Source organism: Heptranchias perlo, chromosome 9, assembly GCF_035084215.1.
Source record: "Heptranchias perlo isolate sHepPer1 chromosome 9, sHepPer1.hap1, whole genome shotgun sequence".
Classification (NCBI taxonomy): domain Eukaryota; kingdom Metazoa; phylum Chordata; class Chondrichthyes; order Hexanchiformes; family Hexanchidae; genus Heptranchias; species Heptranchias perlo.
This window is the reverse complement of record NC_090333.1, coordinates 56,430,730-56,445,895: the sequence shown is the minus strand read 5'-3', so window position 1 is coordinate 56,445,895 and position 15,166 is coordinate 56,430,730. Positions and strand designations below refer to the sequence as shown.

The window sequence follows — 15,166 nt, the reverse complement described above, 5'->3', positions numbered from 1 at the left end:
GGCTGCCACTCCATTCCCAGTTCTTCAGCTGTTAAGAATTGAATTTTGTAAAATATATAGATGATAGAATAACACAAAGACATTCAGACCTGAAAGCACACAGCATTATATAAATAAAAACAGAAAATGCTGGAGCAGCTCAGCAAGTCAGGCAGCATCTGTGGAGAAAGAAACAGAATTAATATTTCAGGTCGAAGACCTTTTGTCAGAACTGGAAGATGTTAAAAGAGTTAAGGTTTTTGAGCAATGGTAGTGCTCTAATAACAGGATATGTAGTGTCTCTTTTTGGTGGAATACAGAAAAATTCTAGGAGTGGACCCTGGTGGCTGTTTTGTTGACAGTTACCGATGAGCAAATATTTGGTATGACTGAACAAAGTCGTAGATTGCACAATTCCTATTTTATGGTGTCTTGCAGAATTGACTTTCTGATGTTTGCTCCAGTGCAAAATAAAATAGATAACATTTGTGTTCAGAGCAGTGGGTTTATTTCAGTCTCAGTGGCAGTAAGTGCTGACAGTTATGCATAGTATCATAACCTGGTAGTAAATTTGGTATCTACCTGGGGGAAGAGGTGGAAAAAGGGGAAAAGATGGTATGTGCCACCTCCATCTATTTGTATTTTAACATGGTTTGCTAGGGAACACAATGAATGTGGTTTAATACATGCAAGGAAAAGTTTACCATTTACCAAATAGCTTTGATTTAATTTTAGTGCATTCCCCAAAACATTACAATTACAATTTCTATGATCTGTTTTAAGTGTGGCAAGTAACCATGTTAATGGCCTTGCTGCTTTTAAACTGGTCTGTCCAAGTGTGTGAAATGGGGATGGAAAAAGGTGATGGTGGGTGGGCAGGGTCTCCATGGTCCCACCATTTCTAAAGAAAATAATGCATCTTTTCTCCTTCCCAACTTGTTCTCTCTCAGGATTCATGAAGATATGCTGGAACTTAAACTTAAGACAAATATTCCCTCTGGTTACCAATTGGTGGATGCAGGCAAGGGCCATATAGGGAGAAGGGTCTGGCAGCAAGATATGTTGAACCCGACTAGTGCTGGTACTACATGAATCAATACTGAACCTGCATTGAGGCGATATGAGAGTCATAGTTAATTCCATGAGGTAACTGCAGCCCAGATCTTCGAGGCTTAACTACACTTCGGCCTACAGTTTCTTAGTTTTACAGTGGGTACCAGTCTATTCCCTCCATTGTTTCTCACCCCAGAATACTGGTGATCAATATTATTGGGGATAAGACAGATACTTCCAAATGTTCTGTTTAATGGAGAGATTTTGGGGCCTGGCCTCATGGCAGCATTGATAAATAGAGTTTTCATATTTCACATAATATATGTGTTTCTTACAGCAATGGCACAGATAGTGCAGACCAATGGCACGCAGCCACTCAGCAAAACATGGGAGCTCAGCTTATATGAGTTACAGAGAACACCTCAGGTAAATACAACATTTACATCTATGTTTATACTCGAAGATTGACATTGCCGTGTACTCCTCAGTGCACTAGGCCATTCTATAGCATGTTACATCCATAAGAAAGCTAGGAATGTATCCTGTGCACTCAAAGATCCTGAATTCTCATCTTAGTAACCTCTTAGAAGAGAAGAAGAAAAAGTGACTTTTAATCATCAAGCTAATGGCACCTTTTGAAAACTGGCACAATGAGGCTTATGTGAGCAGGAAATAATTAAGCAACTACTGAATTTTGGTTTCCACTAAACACCAGCTACCCAACAGCAATTATGTAATCAAAAGCACCAGCACAGCTGACCTTGTTAGAAATTTATGTATCAGAGGTGCAGTCTTTTGGATCAGACATTAAACTGAGGTTCCATCTCACTGTTCAAGCGAATGTAAAAGATCCCATGGAACTATTCGATGAGGAGCAGGGAGTTCTAACAGTGTCCTAGCCAGTATTTCTCCCTCATCCAACACCACCAAAAACAATAACAGGTCATTCATCTCATTGATATTTGTAGGATCTTGCTATGTACAAATTTCCTATTACATTTGCCTACATAGCAGTGAAAAGTAATTAATTGACTGTGAAGTGCTTTGGGATATCCTGAGGATGTAAAAGACACTATATAAATGCAAGTTCTTTCTTTATCTAATCCTGTGTCTATTATCTAATCCTGTGTCTATAATACTGATGTCCCATACATTGAAGTAGAGACACAAATTGCAGAGGGCAGCAAGAGGAACCCAAAAAGTTTTAAGCAATGTTAAGAGTAGAATAGGGATAGGAGAATAAAATCTGTAATTTTGCTTGAGCAAATTCTTGAAGCTGTGGAGCATAATCATATTTTAAAGTGACATATGCTCATAGCTCACTCATGCAACATCAACTTTGACAATAAATATACTTTTAAAAAATCAAATTCAGCAACTCCCAAAACCTTTTACTTGTTTTTGGAACAAGTGGCTCCACAAAAAAAAACTTAGTCTTAAAATTAAGGATACTGATACCGACAAATCTGGAAAAAAAATCTCTTCTTCACTTGTTTTTACCTCATTTTCCTCATTCCTTCTCTCTCCCTCACATCTCCTTCCTTTATGTTTGTCTCTCTCCTTCCTTTCTGTTTCTTGCACCTTCTGTACATTTATGTCTTTCTCTTTCCTGCCTTCCCCTTGGGCTGCCTCATCTTCCCTCCAGTCTTTGCCTTTCTTCCTTTCCCTTCTCTGGCTGTCTCTTATCTTTCCTATTTGTGTCTGTGTCGATCAACTTCCTTTTTATCTGTCTCTCACTTTATCCTTTTTGTTTTGCTTTCTCTCCCTCCTTTTCTGGTTCACACTCTCTCCTCTCTATCTCTTTTGCTTCTCTTTCCTATTTAGCTGTGTGGGGAGACTGGGATGTAGAGAAGGAGGCTACTTAAGCAGCCCAGCAACCTGATAGGAGAAGGCAGGGACCTCAGACCGGGAAGCAGAAAATGCTACTATATCAGCAGGCGTACTGGAATGGATTGGTCAGGCCTGGCAAAATCTAAATCCACAAAAGCACAGTAATAGGGCTTTTATGATCTGCTTTGCATGTGGTTCTTACTCATCTTCCTCTCCAGCGGTTAAGAACTGCAAAGCAAATTACTTACTGTTCTGGCACTTTAGCTGCTGCATTTCAATATCACAAATTCACATTTAAAATTTGCCAAAAATTGTGACTTTATTACAGGGTGCCTATATCTAAAGAAGGAAGGCCAAAGAACAGGCAGGTGTTTTAAAGGATAAATTGGTTAAAACTATTGCAGATAATCAGGATACGTCAGTTATATCGAATGGATTCTTCCCAAATATTTTCACGGAGGACTGTAGACAAATTCCAGTCATAGTGAATGGGACTACACGATCCATAGCAGATATACAAGTTAGTAAATAATGTATCATGCAGAACCCGGAAGGATTAAATACCCACAAAGCTCCTGGGCCAGAAAGGATGCATTCTAGAATCCTCAACAAATTAAATGAAGAAATTAGTGATGCTTTGGTTGATATTTTCCAGAATTCCATAAATACTGGAGTACTACTTGAGGGGTGGAGATTGACACGTATATTTCCAATATTCAAAAAAGGCCAAGATACAAACCTGGCAATTATAGGCTAGTTAGTCTGACACCCATAGTGGGAAAAATGCTTCAGGGTTTTCCATGGACATATAAATGAACATTTAAAGAACACAGATATCATAGGGAGTAGTTAACATGATTTTAGAAGTAATAGGTCTTGCCGTACAAACTTACTGGAGTTCCTTGAAGAAGTGACTAAGGTGGTGGATTGGGGTAATCCAGTGGATGCAGTTTGCTTGTATTTTCAAAGGACTAGTAAAGAAGCTCAAGGCTCATGGGTTCATTAAACTATCTGAATGAATTGAGACCTGGCTTGCAAAAGAAGTCAGAGGGTGATTGTTACAAGTATTTGGATCTGCCCTAGATATTGTCTCAGGCTCAGCATCACCAGTTTCTCTCATCATAGAATCATAGAATGATACAGCACAGAAGGAGGCCATTCGGCCCATTGTGCCTGTGCTGGCTCTTTGACGGAGCTATCCAATTAGTCCCCCTCCACTGCTCTTTCCCCATAGCCCTGCAAATATTTCTTTTTCAAATAGATATCAAATTCTTTTTTGAAAGTTACTACTGAATTTGCTTCCACCACCCTTTCAGGCAGTGCATTCTAGATCATAACAATACGTTGCATAAAAAAGTTTCTCCTCATCTCGCCTCTAGTTCTTTAGCCAATTACCGTAAATCTGTGTCCTCTGGTTACCGACCCTTCTGTCACTAGAAACAGTTTCTCCTTATTTACTCGATTAAAACCCTTCATGATTTTTAACACCCCTATTAAATCTCCCCTCAACCTTCTCTGCCCTACGGAGAACAATCCCAGCTTCTCTAGTCTCTCCACGTCCCCGCGATTGGAGTTTACCTTTACTGCCCAATACTTAGTCAAACGATAGTATGACCCGTGGGGGGTGGGGGGTTCATAACAATGAAAGCCCTTATTATATAAGCTGGATACTGTACTTGACCCACATGTGTTTCTCCTAGCTTCTGAAAATAATAAATGAATGAACTGAATAACATTTAGTGAATTCTAACCTATTTCGTTACGCTCCTCATAACAGAAAATAACAAAGCATATTACATTGTCCATGTTAGCGGGATAAATACACTCTTCTAACTCGTAATTTCTCTGAGTCTGGTTGGTACTAAGCTTAAGAAAAGCTCCCTCACTCCTGGGCTCGATATTACCAGGGCTGCGGGTTCGCGCCCGGTGAAATCAGTCTGCCCCGTGCGCGATCGCAGCCTAATTGGATCCACTTACCTCTTGTTCCGGGTTCCCCACTGCTGATCTGCGCGTCGGGCGGACTGCGCATGCGCAGTAAGATCTGTCAGCTGGAGGAGCTCTATTTAAAGAGGCAGTCCTCCACTGACAGATGCTGCAACAAATAGGAAAAATTACAGCATGGAGCAGCCCATGGGGAAGGCTGCTCCCAGTTTAATGATGCCTCACTCAGGTATCATTAGATGGGGTGAGGAGGAGGGGGAGGACAGAGATCTTCCCCCGGCGGGCAGGAGGAAGCGGCCTGCCTCTGCCACCAGGAAGGCCTGGCTCGAGGTGGCAGAGGAGGTCACCTGCACCACCAACATATCGCCCACCTGCATACAGTGCAGAAGGCGCTGCAATGACCTAAGTAGGTCAGCCAAAGTGAGTACACTTACTCATTCCCCTACACTCCGTCTGCCACATCACCGCCCCCACCCCACATCTCCTTCTGCACTGCCAACATTACTCTGTCACATCACTCCTCACACCCACTCAAACCTCATCCTCATCTTACCTGCACCTACTCACCTCGCCAGTACTCATCCCGCCACTACCACTCAACCCAATCCTCACACAATCTCATGGCTCTATCTCATACTCACCCTCTCATGCATCTCTTTCATGGTCAGCCTCACCCAACCTGCCACTACCTGTGCTGCAGCCACAGGGCATGCATCACATATGTGCAGTAGGAAGCGTAAGGCAAACGTGTTGTGAGCATGAAGGGGATGCACAAGGCTGTTTGAGGGTTTGTCATGGTTTTTACTTATATTTAATTTCTGACCAACTCACATCACATATTATATTGGCACCACTACTGCCAAGTCTTTGCAAATCTTGTCTGGTTTGTGCAATAATGCCCTTTCCTGAGGATCACAATGAAGACCCACACCAGATGCCACCCACTGTGTCACTGCAAAGTGGGTGTAGGTGTATTTGCAGGGCTCTTTTGTGCAGACGACTGAGAGACGTCGGCGATGTCCCCGGTGGCACCCTGGAAGGACGTGGAGGAGAAGTTGTTGAGGGCAGTGGTGACGTTGACAGCGACAGGTAAGAAGATGGTGCTCAGGCCAGCCGGGAGCAGCTCGGCATGAAGGAGGCTGTAGATGTCCAGGACTCCATGTCAAGTGACTCTGAGCCTCCGTGTGCACTGCTGCTCAGAAAGGTCCAGGAAGCTGAGCCTCGGTCTGTGGACCCTGTGGCGAGGGTACTGTCCCCTGTGACGCATCTCTCTCTGTGGTCGCCCTCCCTCCTGCTGTGCAGGTGGATGTGTCACAGCACTGTGTTGTGGAGCTCCACGTGTCAGAGGTGGACGGCTTGGCCGGCGAGGCTGTTCGCCCTCCGAGGAGGTCATGACTGCAGCTACGGCGGCCCCCATCCGGAAGATGTACATCTGAGGGGGTCCGCAAGGTAGGTACATGTCTCTGGACCCCGGGGTAAGTGTGCAAGTTGGTGAATTTGATTGTCAGGAGGAGGGTGGTGGAGGCCAAACTTTGTCCCAAGTGACAGAGTGGCCTCTTGCAATGAGTGAGGGTCTCCCCCCGCACCTGTCAAATGGACCTTTGCAGCTGCCACAGGCTGATAGCTGCAACACGTCCATTTCAACTGGGAGTGTTTCCCCCAGTATGGGAAACAGTCCCAGTTGTTTCTAAAATCCCACCCTTCCTGACATATTCCCTTAATCAGGTCTGTTAATGACCTGAAATGACAAGATAAATACTGTTAAGTGGAACCCCGCTGGCTTTAATTGCCTGCGGGAGTCGCACATGCGGGGGCTGCGCGCGCACGTCGGCGCGTCTGTGGGGAACCCGGAAGTGGGCGGGTTGGAGCCGGGCTCCCGACCCGCTCCGGGATTCCCCGATTTTCGGAGCCCCCCCCCCCGCCAGGAACGCACCCGATAGCGGGTGCTAATATGGAGCCCCTGGTGTCTGACTTTCTTGTCAGATCTAACCAGCCTGTCTTTGCAAACCATGGCTTTCTTAGCCAGACAGAAAGGTAAAGAGTTATCCTTATTTGCTATTTTGTAGCCCGTTGGCAGAGGCTGAAAAGGATTTAGGAATGATCATTGATTTATACTCTGAAAGAATCGAGTCAAAGTGAGGCAGTTATCGATCAGGCAGACTGAGTACTGGGGGCATCTGGCATTGGACTACAAGTCAGAACAAGTTACACTAACATTGTACAGATCAATGATGAGCCACTAAATCAAAAGCAAAATATTGTGGATGCTGGAAATCTGAAATAAAAACAGAAAATGCTTGAGAAGCTCAGCAAGTCAGGCAGCATCTGAAACGGTAATTCTGTTTCTTTCTCCACAGATACTGCCTGACTTGCTGAGCTTCTCCAGCACTTTCTGTTTTTATATTATAATGGTGAGCCACATCTGGATTATGGCATGCAGTTTTGGTTACCCTACCTCAACAAAGTTATAGATGCATTAGGAAAGGTTCAGAGAAGAGTGACCAGGATGATTCAAGCCCTTAGTGACCTACGTTACCTCTAGACTTGACTATTCCAATGCTCTTCTGGCCGGCCTGCCACAGTCCACCCTCCATAAACTTGAGCTCTTTCAAAACTTTGCTGCCCTTATCCTAACTCGCACCAAGTCCCACCAACTTGCACACTTACCCCGGGGTCCAGAGACATGTACCTACCTTGCGGACCCCCTCAGATGTACATCTTCCGGATGGGGGCCGCCGTAGCTGCAGTCATGACCTCCTCGGAGGGCGAACAGCATCACCAGCCTCGCCGGCCAAGCCGTCCACCTCTGACACGTGGAGCTCCACAACACAGTGCTCGTTGACCTACATTGGCTCCCAGTCCACAACGCTTCGATTTTAAAATTCTCATCCTTGTTTTCAAATCCCTGCAAGGCCTCGCCCCTCCCTATCTCTGTAAACTCCTCCAGCCCTACAACCCTCCAAGATCTCTGCCCTCCTCCAATTCTTGCCTCTTGCACATCCCCGATTTTAATCGCTTCACCATTGGCGGCCGCGCCTTCAGCTGCCTCGGCCCTAAGCTCTGGAACTCCTCCCCCCCCCCCCCCCGCCACCATAATCTCTCCGCTTCTCTACCCCTCTCTCTCCACCTTTAAGTCGCTTCTTAAAATCTACCTCTTATAACCACACTTTTGGGCACCTGTCCTAATATCTCTTTATGTGGCTCGGTGTCAAATTTTTTCAAAGCCTAAAACCTTTTTGGCAATGAATTTAAATGACCATCATCTTCATACAAAGTCCTGGCTGCAGTTATCAAGGAAAGATATCCAGTTTATCAGGTGAAGAAACAACAGAGTGAACTGATGGAATCGTATCTGTTGTTGAAATGTTTTTTTAAAATGCAAAAACTGCAGTGTAGAAGCTGATGTGGTAACAACACGTGCTGCAATGTGAACTCTGCCTGCCGGTTAGGAAGGCACCATCATATCAGAGCAGATGGAGCCTCGTTTTGCCAGGAACTGAACCCAACTGAAAAACTCTCCATTGGGCCAATAATGTTGCTTTTAAAGTAAGGAATTTTTCTAGCAGGCTCAGCAGTCCTAGTCATAAGAACATAAGAAATAGGAGCAGGAGTCGGCCAATCGGCCCTTCGAGCCTGCTCCGCCATTTAATAAGATCATGGCTGATCTGATCCTAACCTCAAATCTAAATTCATGTCCAATTTCCTGCCCGCTCCCCATAACCCCTAATTCCCTTTACTTCTAGGAAACTGTCTATTTCTGCTTTGAATTTATCTAATGATGTAGCTTCCACAGCTTCCTGGGGCAGCAAATTCCACAGACCTACCACCCTCTGAGTGAAGAAGTTTCTCCTCATCTCAGTTTTGAAGGAGCAGCCCCTTATTCTAAGATTATGCCCCCTAGTTCTAGTTTCACCCATCCTTGGGAACATCCTCAGGGTCTAGAAAATATATTTGTAAATATTCTGCCATTCTTAGTTTTATATTCAATTTCTTAAAGTGATCTACAGATTAGGCATTTTTTTTAATATTATCATTCATAGTGTGGTAATTTGGATTTGACTTAATTTACATTGTGTAGATATATTTTTTCAATTTAAAGGATAGTTTTCAAGAAAATGTGTGGAAAATCTTTTATAAATTTACAAACACATAACACAATGACAAATTATGTAACTGCTGTACAAAATCTTCAGGATAAAAATTGTATAAAGTTCCTCTCCCTCTCTAAATAAGAAAAATGTAAGGAATCTTACAACACCAGGTTATAGTCCAACTGTTTTATTTGAAAATCACAAGCTTTCGGAGGCTTTCTCCTTCGTCAGGTGAGTGTGGGATTCCATGGAAGGTTACCGCATTTATAGTCAGAGAACAATACCTGGTGATTACAGATAATCTTTCCAACTGCCCGTTGTCAAGGCAATCAAAGTGTTCAGACAGAGAGATGTTACCTACAGGACCACCGAATATACAAACGGCCAGAACAAAAGACAGAGAGAGAGAGAGAAACATCCGAAAGGAAGAGAAAGACAGAGAATGACCCGTTGTATTAAAAACAGATAACTTTTTTCGCTGGTGGAGTTACGTGTAGCGTGACATGAACCCAAGATCCCGGTTGAGGCCGTCCTCATGGGTGCGGAACTTGGCTATCAATTTCTGCTCGACGATTTTGCGTTGTCGTGTGTCTCGAAGGCCGCCTTGGAGAACGCTTACCCGAAGATCAGTGGCTGAATGTCCTTGACTGCTGAAGTGTTCCCCGACTGGGAGGGAACCCTCCTGTCTGGCGATTGTTGCGCGGTGTCCGTTCATCCGTTGTCGCAGTGTCTGCATGGTCTCGCCAATGTACCATGCTCCGGGGCATCCTTTCCTGCAACGTATGAGGTAGACAACGTTGGCCGAGTCACAGGAGTATGAACCATGTACCTGGTGGGTGGTGTCCTCTCGTGTGATGGTGGTATCTGTGTCGATGATCTGGCATGTCTTGCAGAGGTTGCCGTGGCAGGGTTGTGTGGTGTCGTGGACGCTGTTCTCCTGAAAGCTGGGTAATTTGTTGCGAACGATGGTCTGTTTGAGGTTGGGTGGCTGTTTGAAGGCGAGTAGTGGAGGTGTGGGGATGGCCTTAGCGAGGTGTTCGTCGTCATCGATGACATGTTGAAGGCTGCGGAGAACATGGCGTAGTTTCTCCGCTCCGGGGAAGTACTGGACGACAAAGGGTACTCTGTTGGTTGCGTCCTGTGTTAGTCTTCTGAGGAGATCTATGCGATTTTTCGCTGTGGCCCGTTGGAACTGTCGATCGACGAGTCGAGCGTCATATCCCGTTCTTACGAGGGCGTCTTTCAGCGTCTGTAGGTGTCCATCGCGTTCCTCCTCATCTGAGCAGACCCTGTGTATTCGCAGGGCCTGTCCATAGGGGATGGCCTCTTTGACGTGGTTAGGGTGGGAGCTGGAAAAGTGGAGCATCGTGAGGTTGTCCGTGGGCTTGCGGTAGAGTGAGGTGCTGAGGTGCCCGTCTTTGTTGGAGATTCGTGTTTCCAAGAAAGAAACAGATTCTGAGGAGTTGTCCATGGTGAGCTTGATGGTGGGATTGAACTTGTTGATGTTATCGTGTAGTCTCTTCAGTGATTCTTCGCCATGGGTCCATAGGAAGAAAATGTCGTTGATGTATCTGGTGTATAGCGTTGGTTGGAGGTCCTGTGCAGTGAAGAAGTCCTGCTCGAACTTGTGCATGAAAATGTTGGCGTATTGGGGTGCAAATTTGGTCCCCATGGCTGTTCCGTGTGTTTGGGTAAAGAACTGGTTGTCGAAGATGAAGACATTGTGATCCAGGATGAAGCGGATGAGTTGTAGGATGGCGTCTGGAGATTGGCTGTTGTTGGTGTTGAGTATTGATGCTGTTGCAGCGATGCCGTCATCGTGGGGGATACTGGTGTAGAGTGCCGAGACGTCCATCGTGGTGAGAAGTGTTCCTGGTTCAACTGGTCCGTGGGTGCTGAGTTTTTGTAGGAAGTCTGTAGTGTCGCGACAGAAGCTGGGGGTTCCCTGTACGGTGGGTTTCAGGATGCCCTCAACGTATCCAGAGAGGTTCTCACACAGGGTTCCGTTGCCTGATACGATAGGACGTCTGGGTGTGTTGGCTTTGTGTATCTTTGGGAGGCAGTAGAAGTCTCCCACGCAGGGAGTACGTGGGATGAGAGCGCGTAGGATGCTTTGAAGGTCTGGATCGAAGGTCTTGATCAGTTTGTTGAGCTGGTGGGTGTGTTCTTTGGTCGGATCTGCGGGTAACCGTCTGTAGTGTTCCTGGTTGTCCAGTTGTCGGTATGCTTCTTTGCAATAGTCCGTTCTGTTCTGTATGACTATGGCTCCTCCTTTGTCCGCTGGTTTGATGACGATGTTGCGGTTGGTCTTGAGAGCGTTGATGGCGTTGCGTTGTGCTCGGGTGACATTCTGGACTGTCTTGTGAGTGCAGCTGATGAATCTGGCATTGACGCATTTCCTGACAGCTTGAGCATACATGTCAAGCTTAGGGCAGCGACCCTCCGGAGGAGTCCAGTTTGACTCTTTCTTCTTCGGTTGCTGTACCGCTGTATATTCGGTGGTCCTGTAGGTAACATCTCTCTGTCTGAACACTTTGATTGCCTTGACAACGGGCAGTTGGAAAGATTATCTGTAATCACCAGGTATTGTTCTCTGACTATAAATGCGGTAACCTTCCATGGAATCCCACACTCACCTGACGAAGGAAACAGCCTCCGAAAGCTTGTGATTTTCAAATAAAACAGTTGGACTATAACCTGGTGTTGTAAGATTCCTTACATTTGTCAACCCCAGTCCATCACCGGCATCTCCACATCATAAATAAGAAAAGGTATTGGGCCATTTTTTTTAGTATCGCCCTTCCTGCACCAAACTGTAACACCGCCTTCCTCAACTGTGGAACAGCTGGAATGCCTCAATCTTGTATGAGTAAGCAGTGCATATGGGATGGGACTAATCCTGCCTGTCTTTCCTCTTCCTTCCCACCCTGCTTTGCTGATGTTGTGCTCTGCCTGCTGTGGAATTCTACCTCAACAAAAACAAAATACTGTGGATGCTGGAATTCTGAAATAAAAACAGAAAAGAGAGAAAGAATTAACATTTCAAGTTTCTGACGAAAGGTCATCGACCTTAAACGTTAACTGTTTCTCTCTCCACAGCTGCTGCCGGACCTGCTGAGTATTTCCAGCATTTTCTGTTTTTATTGTAGAATTCTACCTACTGATCAGGCTGAAAACAAGTGATACTCTCCCAATGATGGTGCAATTTGAATGGTATTTGAGGCTGGGTTCAGACTGATCTGGGGACACCAAGCAGACCCCTTATTTTTTAAATCACTTTGAAATGCAAACTGGGCAGGTCACCAAAAGCTGTTATTCTGTCCAACATCCAAAAAGTTGACTTGTAACTTTGTGACCTGGGTGCAATAGGGTTGGAGTTAATCTAAATACAATGATAAAGTCTTAGTTCCAAGTTGTTACTACATGATGAACTTTGTGACTTACAGGAGGCAATCACAGATGGCATGGAGATTGCAGTGTCACCCAGAAGTCTGCACAGTGAGCTGATGTGTCCTATCTGTCTAGACATGCTGAAGAACACTATGACAACCAAAGAGTGCTTACATCGCTTCTGCGCTGATTGCATTGTTACTGCCCTCAGGAGTGGGTATGTAATAGCAGACTGGCTGCAGGATATGACAAACAAGCAAGTTTCCTCCCCCGAGTCTTTGCCTCATGTAGCATGGTTTCGGATTAGTGAAAAATCAGGCTACGTATACACCAAGGATGAGAATCCAAAGGTGCTTGGCCATTTCCAATTTGTTCATGAATACTTAAACTTGGACAAACTGGCTTTGGATGTGCAAAATGCCCATTTCCACATCACACAGTAAGTTTCAAGCCAAAGTACCAATCAGCATGTGGGCAAGCGGCATGTGGTTGGAACCTCAGTGAGGTCATTCTTTTTTTTAAAAGAAGTGGAAGGTGCCCTGGTAAAATAGTAACAGAATATTCATCAGTGCTGGGCGGGGTAAGCCTTTTTTAAAAAAAACCTTTAAACCACACACATATCCAGCACACAATGCACTTTCAAACATTCAGTCCTTGCAACTTTTAGCAGCTAATTTCAAGAAGGGAAGCTTGTTGCTGTCTTTTTTTTTGATATAACGACTTTCAGTTTTAGTCTACTTAATGATTTCTTTATTCTCTCCATTTCCTCTTTCGCCAAGAAGAGTGATTGGAGACATGCTGTCAGGCTTCACCAAGCCCGACTTAACAGTCAACTGGCTTCTACTTGGCAGGACTCCACTACAGCACAGCTGAAACCATAAACTCACTGTGTAGGGAATCATGGCCATGAACCCACATCCTTGCTACAGCTTTTGGGGCCCCAACACACAGCACCATCTTGCAGTGTCCCAACAATCTCTTTTTAAAAATGTTCTTACCAATTTTCTCTTTCTTGCTGTTCTCACCTGAAGGATTTGATTCCTTGCAGGGTTAGGACAATGCCTATCTTTTACAGGCTTTACAGCAAGTACACGGGTAAAAGATGATGGATCAGAGAAATGTTAGTAGGTTGCAGGATAAAAATTATGCTCCGGTGGAAAGTTTAGAGTTTTATTCTGCTAGGACCGATAAAATCAATCAGATAAATAAAACAGGACCATGTTATTTTAAAATGTTTGAAAATAACTGCAGTATTTCAAGAATCTCTTTCTCTTTTGACAATTGCAGACTTCTGACTTGGAACGACTTCAGTCACATAGCTATTTATTGTTTGCCATATAATCTCTGATACAGAATTAATTAAGAACTTCTCTTATTAGAAACAAAGAGTGTCCGACCTGTAGAAAGAAACTGGTCTCCAAGAGATCGCTGCGGCCAGATCCGAACTTTGATGCACTGATCAGCAAAATATATCCCAGTCGAGACGAGTATGAGGCACACCAGGAGCGGGTGCTGGCACGGATCAGCAAGCACCACAACCAGCAGGCCCTGAGCCACAGCATCGAAGAGGGACTCAAAATGCAGGCACTTAATAGGTAAGGAGTGTGCAACACCCCGAACTTAGAAGATCATATTGATCTGTTCGCTATATATTATTACACCCGTTGAAATATTAATGAGTGAGGACCAAGCAGATGCCATGTGGCACAGTAACAGCTGAGCCCTCACTACTTTTAACAGGGGAAGAAGTGATGCAACATCTTCCAGATACAAATTCCTACACCAAATAAACACACACAAGTATTCTAAAAACTTCTACTTGTCAGGGGAATGTTGGTAGAAATAATGAGGAGGCCACATACTCCTTTAGAAAATAAGAGTCTAAACGGGGTAGAGGAGCAGTGAGATTTAGGGGTACGGATACACAAATCATTAAAAGGAACAACACAGGTTAATAGAGCCATATATAAAAAAAAGCAAACCAAGCACTGGGGTTCATTTCTAGAGGGATAGAATTGAAAAGCGTGAAAGTTATGCTAAACTGGTACAGAAGCTTGGTTAGACCACACTTGGAATACTGTGAACAGTTCTGGTCTCCATATTATAAAAAGGATATAGAGGCATTAGAGAAGGTTCAAAAAAGATTTACTAGGATAATACCAGAAATGAGAGGTTATACCTATCAGGAAAGATTGAATAGGCTGGGGCTATTTTCTCTAGAAAAGAGAAGACTGAGAGGTGTCCTGATAGAGGTCTTTAAGATTATGAAAGGGTTTGATAGGGAAGACGTAGAGAAAATGCTTCCACCTGTGCTGGAGACCAGAACTAGGGGCCATAAATATTAGATAGTCACCAACAAATCCAATAGGGAATTCAGGAGAAACTTCTTCACCCAGAGAGTGGTAAGAATGTGGAACTCACTACCACAAGAAGTAGTTGAGGCACTAGCATACTTGCATTTAAGGAGAAGTTAGATAAACACATGAGGGAGAAGGTATGCAGATAGGGTTAGATGAAGAAGGGTGGGAGGAGGCTCAAGTGGAGCATAAACACCGGCATGGACCTGTTGGGCCGAATGGCCTGTTTCTGTGCTGTACATTCTTTGTACCTCGTTCACTCATATAATAAAAACATATAGAGTAGCCTGCTACTCCTGTTTCTTGCATGGTATAACTGAACGAACACACTGCTCAGCTGTTTAGGAAATGCAGACAAGTTGATACCTTTTTCCACTTATGAATTATTCTCCAGCTGAGAAAAGGCATTGTATGTAAGAATCATCTATAAAAAAGGAGGGGGTGGGGAAGGATAGCAGCTGGAAGAGAAGTACAAAGGAAAAAGGTCTGGAAACAAGAGAATGGTAGAACAACAGGAGAAAAGAA

At 44.5% G+C, this 15,166-nt stretch overlaps 1 protein-coding gene across 8 annotated transcripts in view; it reads left to right on the top strand.

Moving 5' to 3' along the window:
- The window catches only part of rnf2 (ring finger protein 2), a 52,329-nt gene that overhangs the window by 22,879 nt on the left and 14,284 nt on the right, over window positions 1-15,166 (top strand). For 4 of the 8 annotated variants that reach the window (XM_067990501.1, XM_067990503.1, XM_067990499.1 and 1 more), the window contains exons 2-5: window positions 1,370-1,458; window positions 7,161-7,214; window positions 12,341-12,501; window positions 13,664-13,879. In XM_067990501.1, coding sequence (XP_067846602.1) covers window positions 1,372-1,458; window positions 7,161-7,214; window positions 12,341-12,501; window positions 13,664-13,879 — 518 coding nt within the window. In that variant the 5' untranslated portion in view covers window positions 1,370-1,371. The remainder of the gene's footprint in view (window positions 1-1,369; window positions 1,459-7,160; window positions 7,215-12,340; window positions 12,502-13,663; window positions 13,880-15,166) is intronic. The other 4 variants (XM_067990504.1, XM_067990502.1, XM_067990506.1 and 1 more) reach the window with 2 other exon arrangements.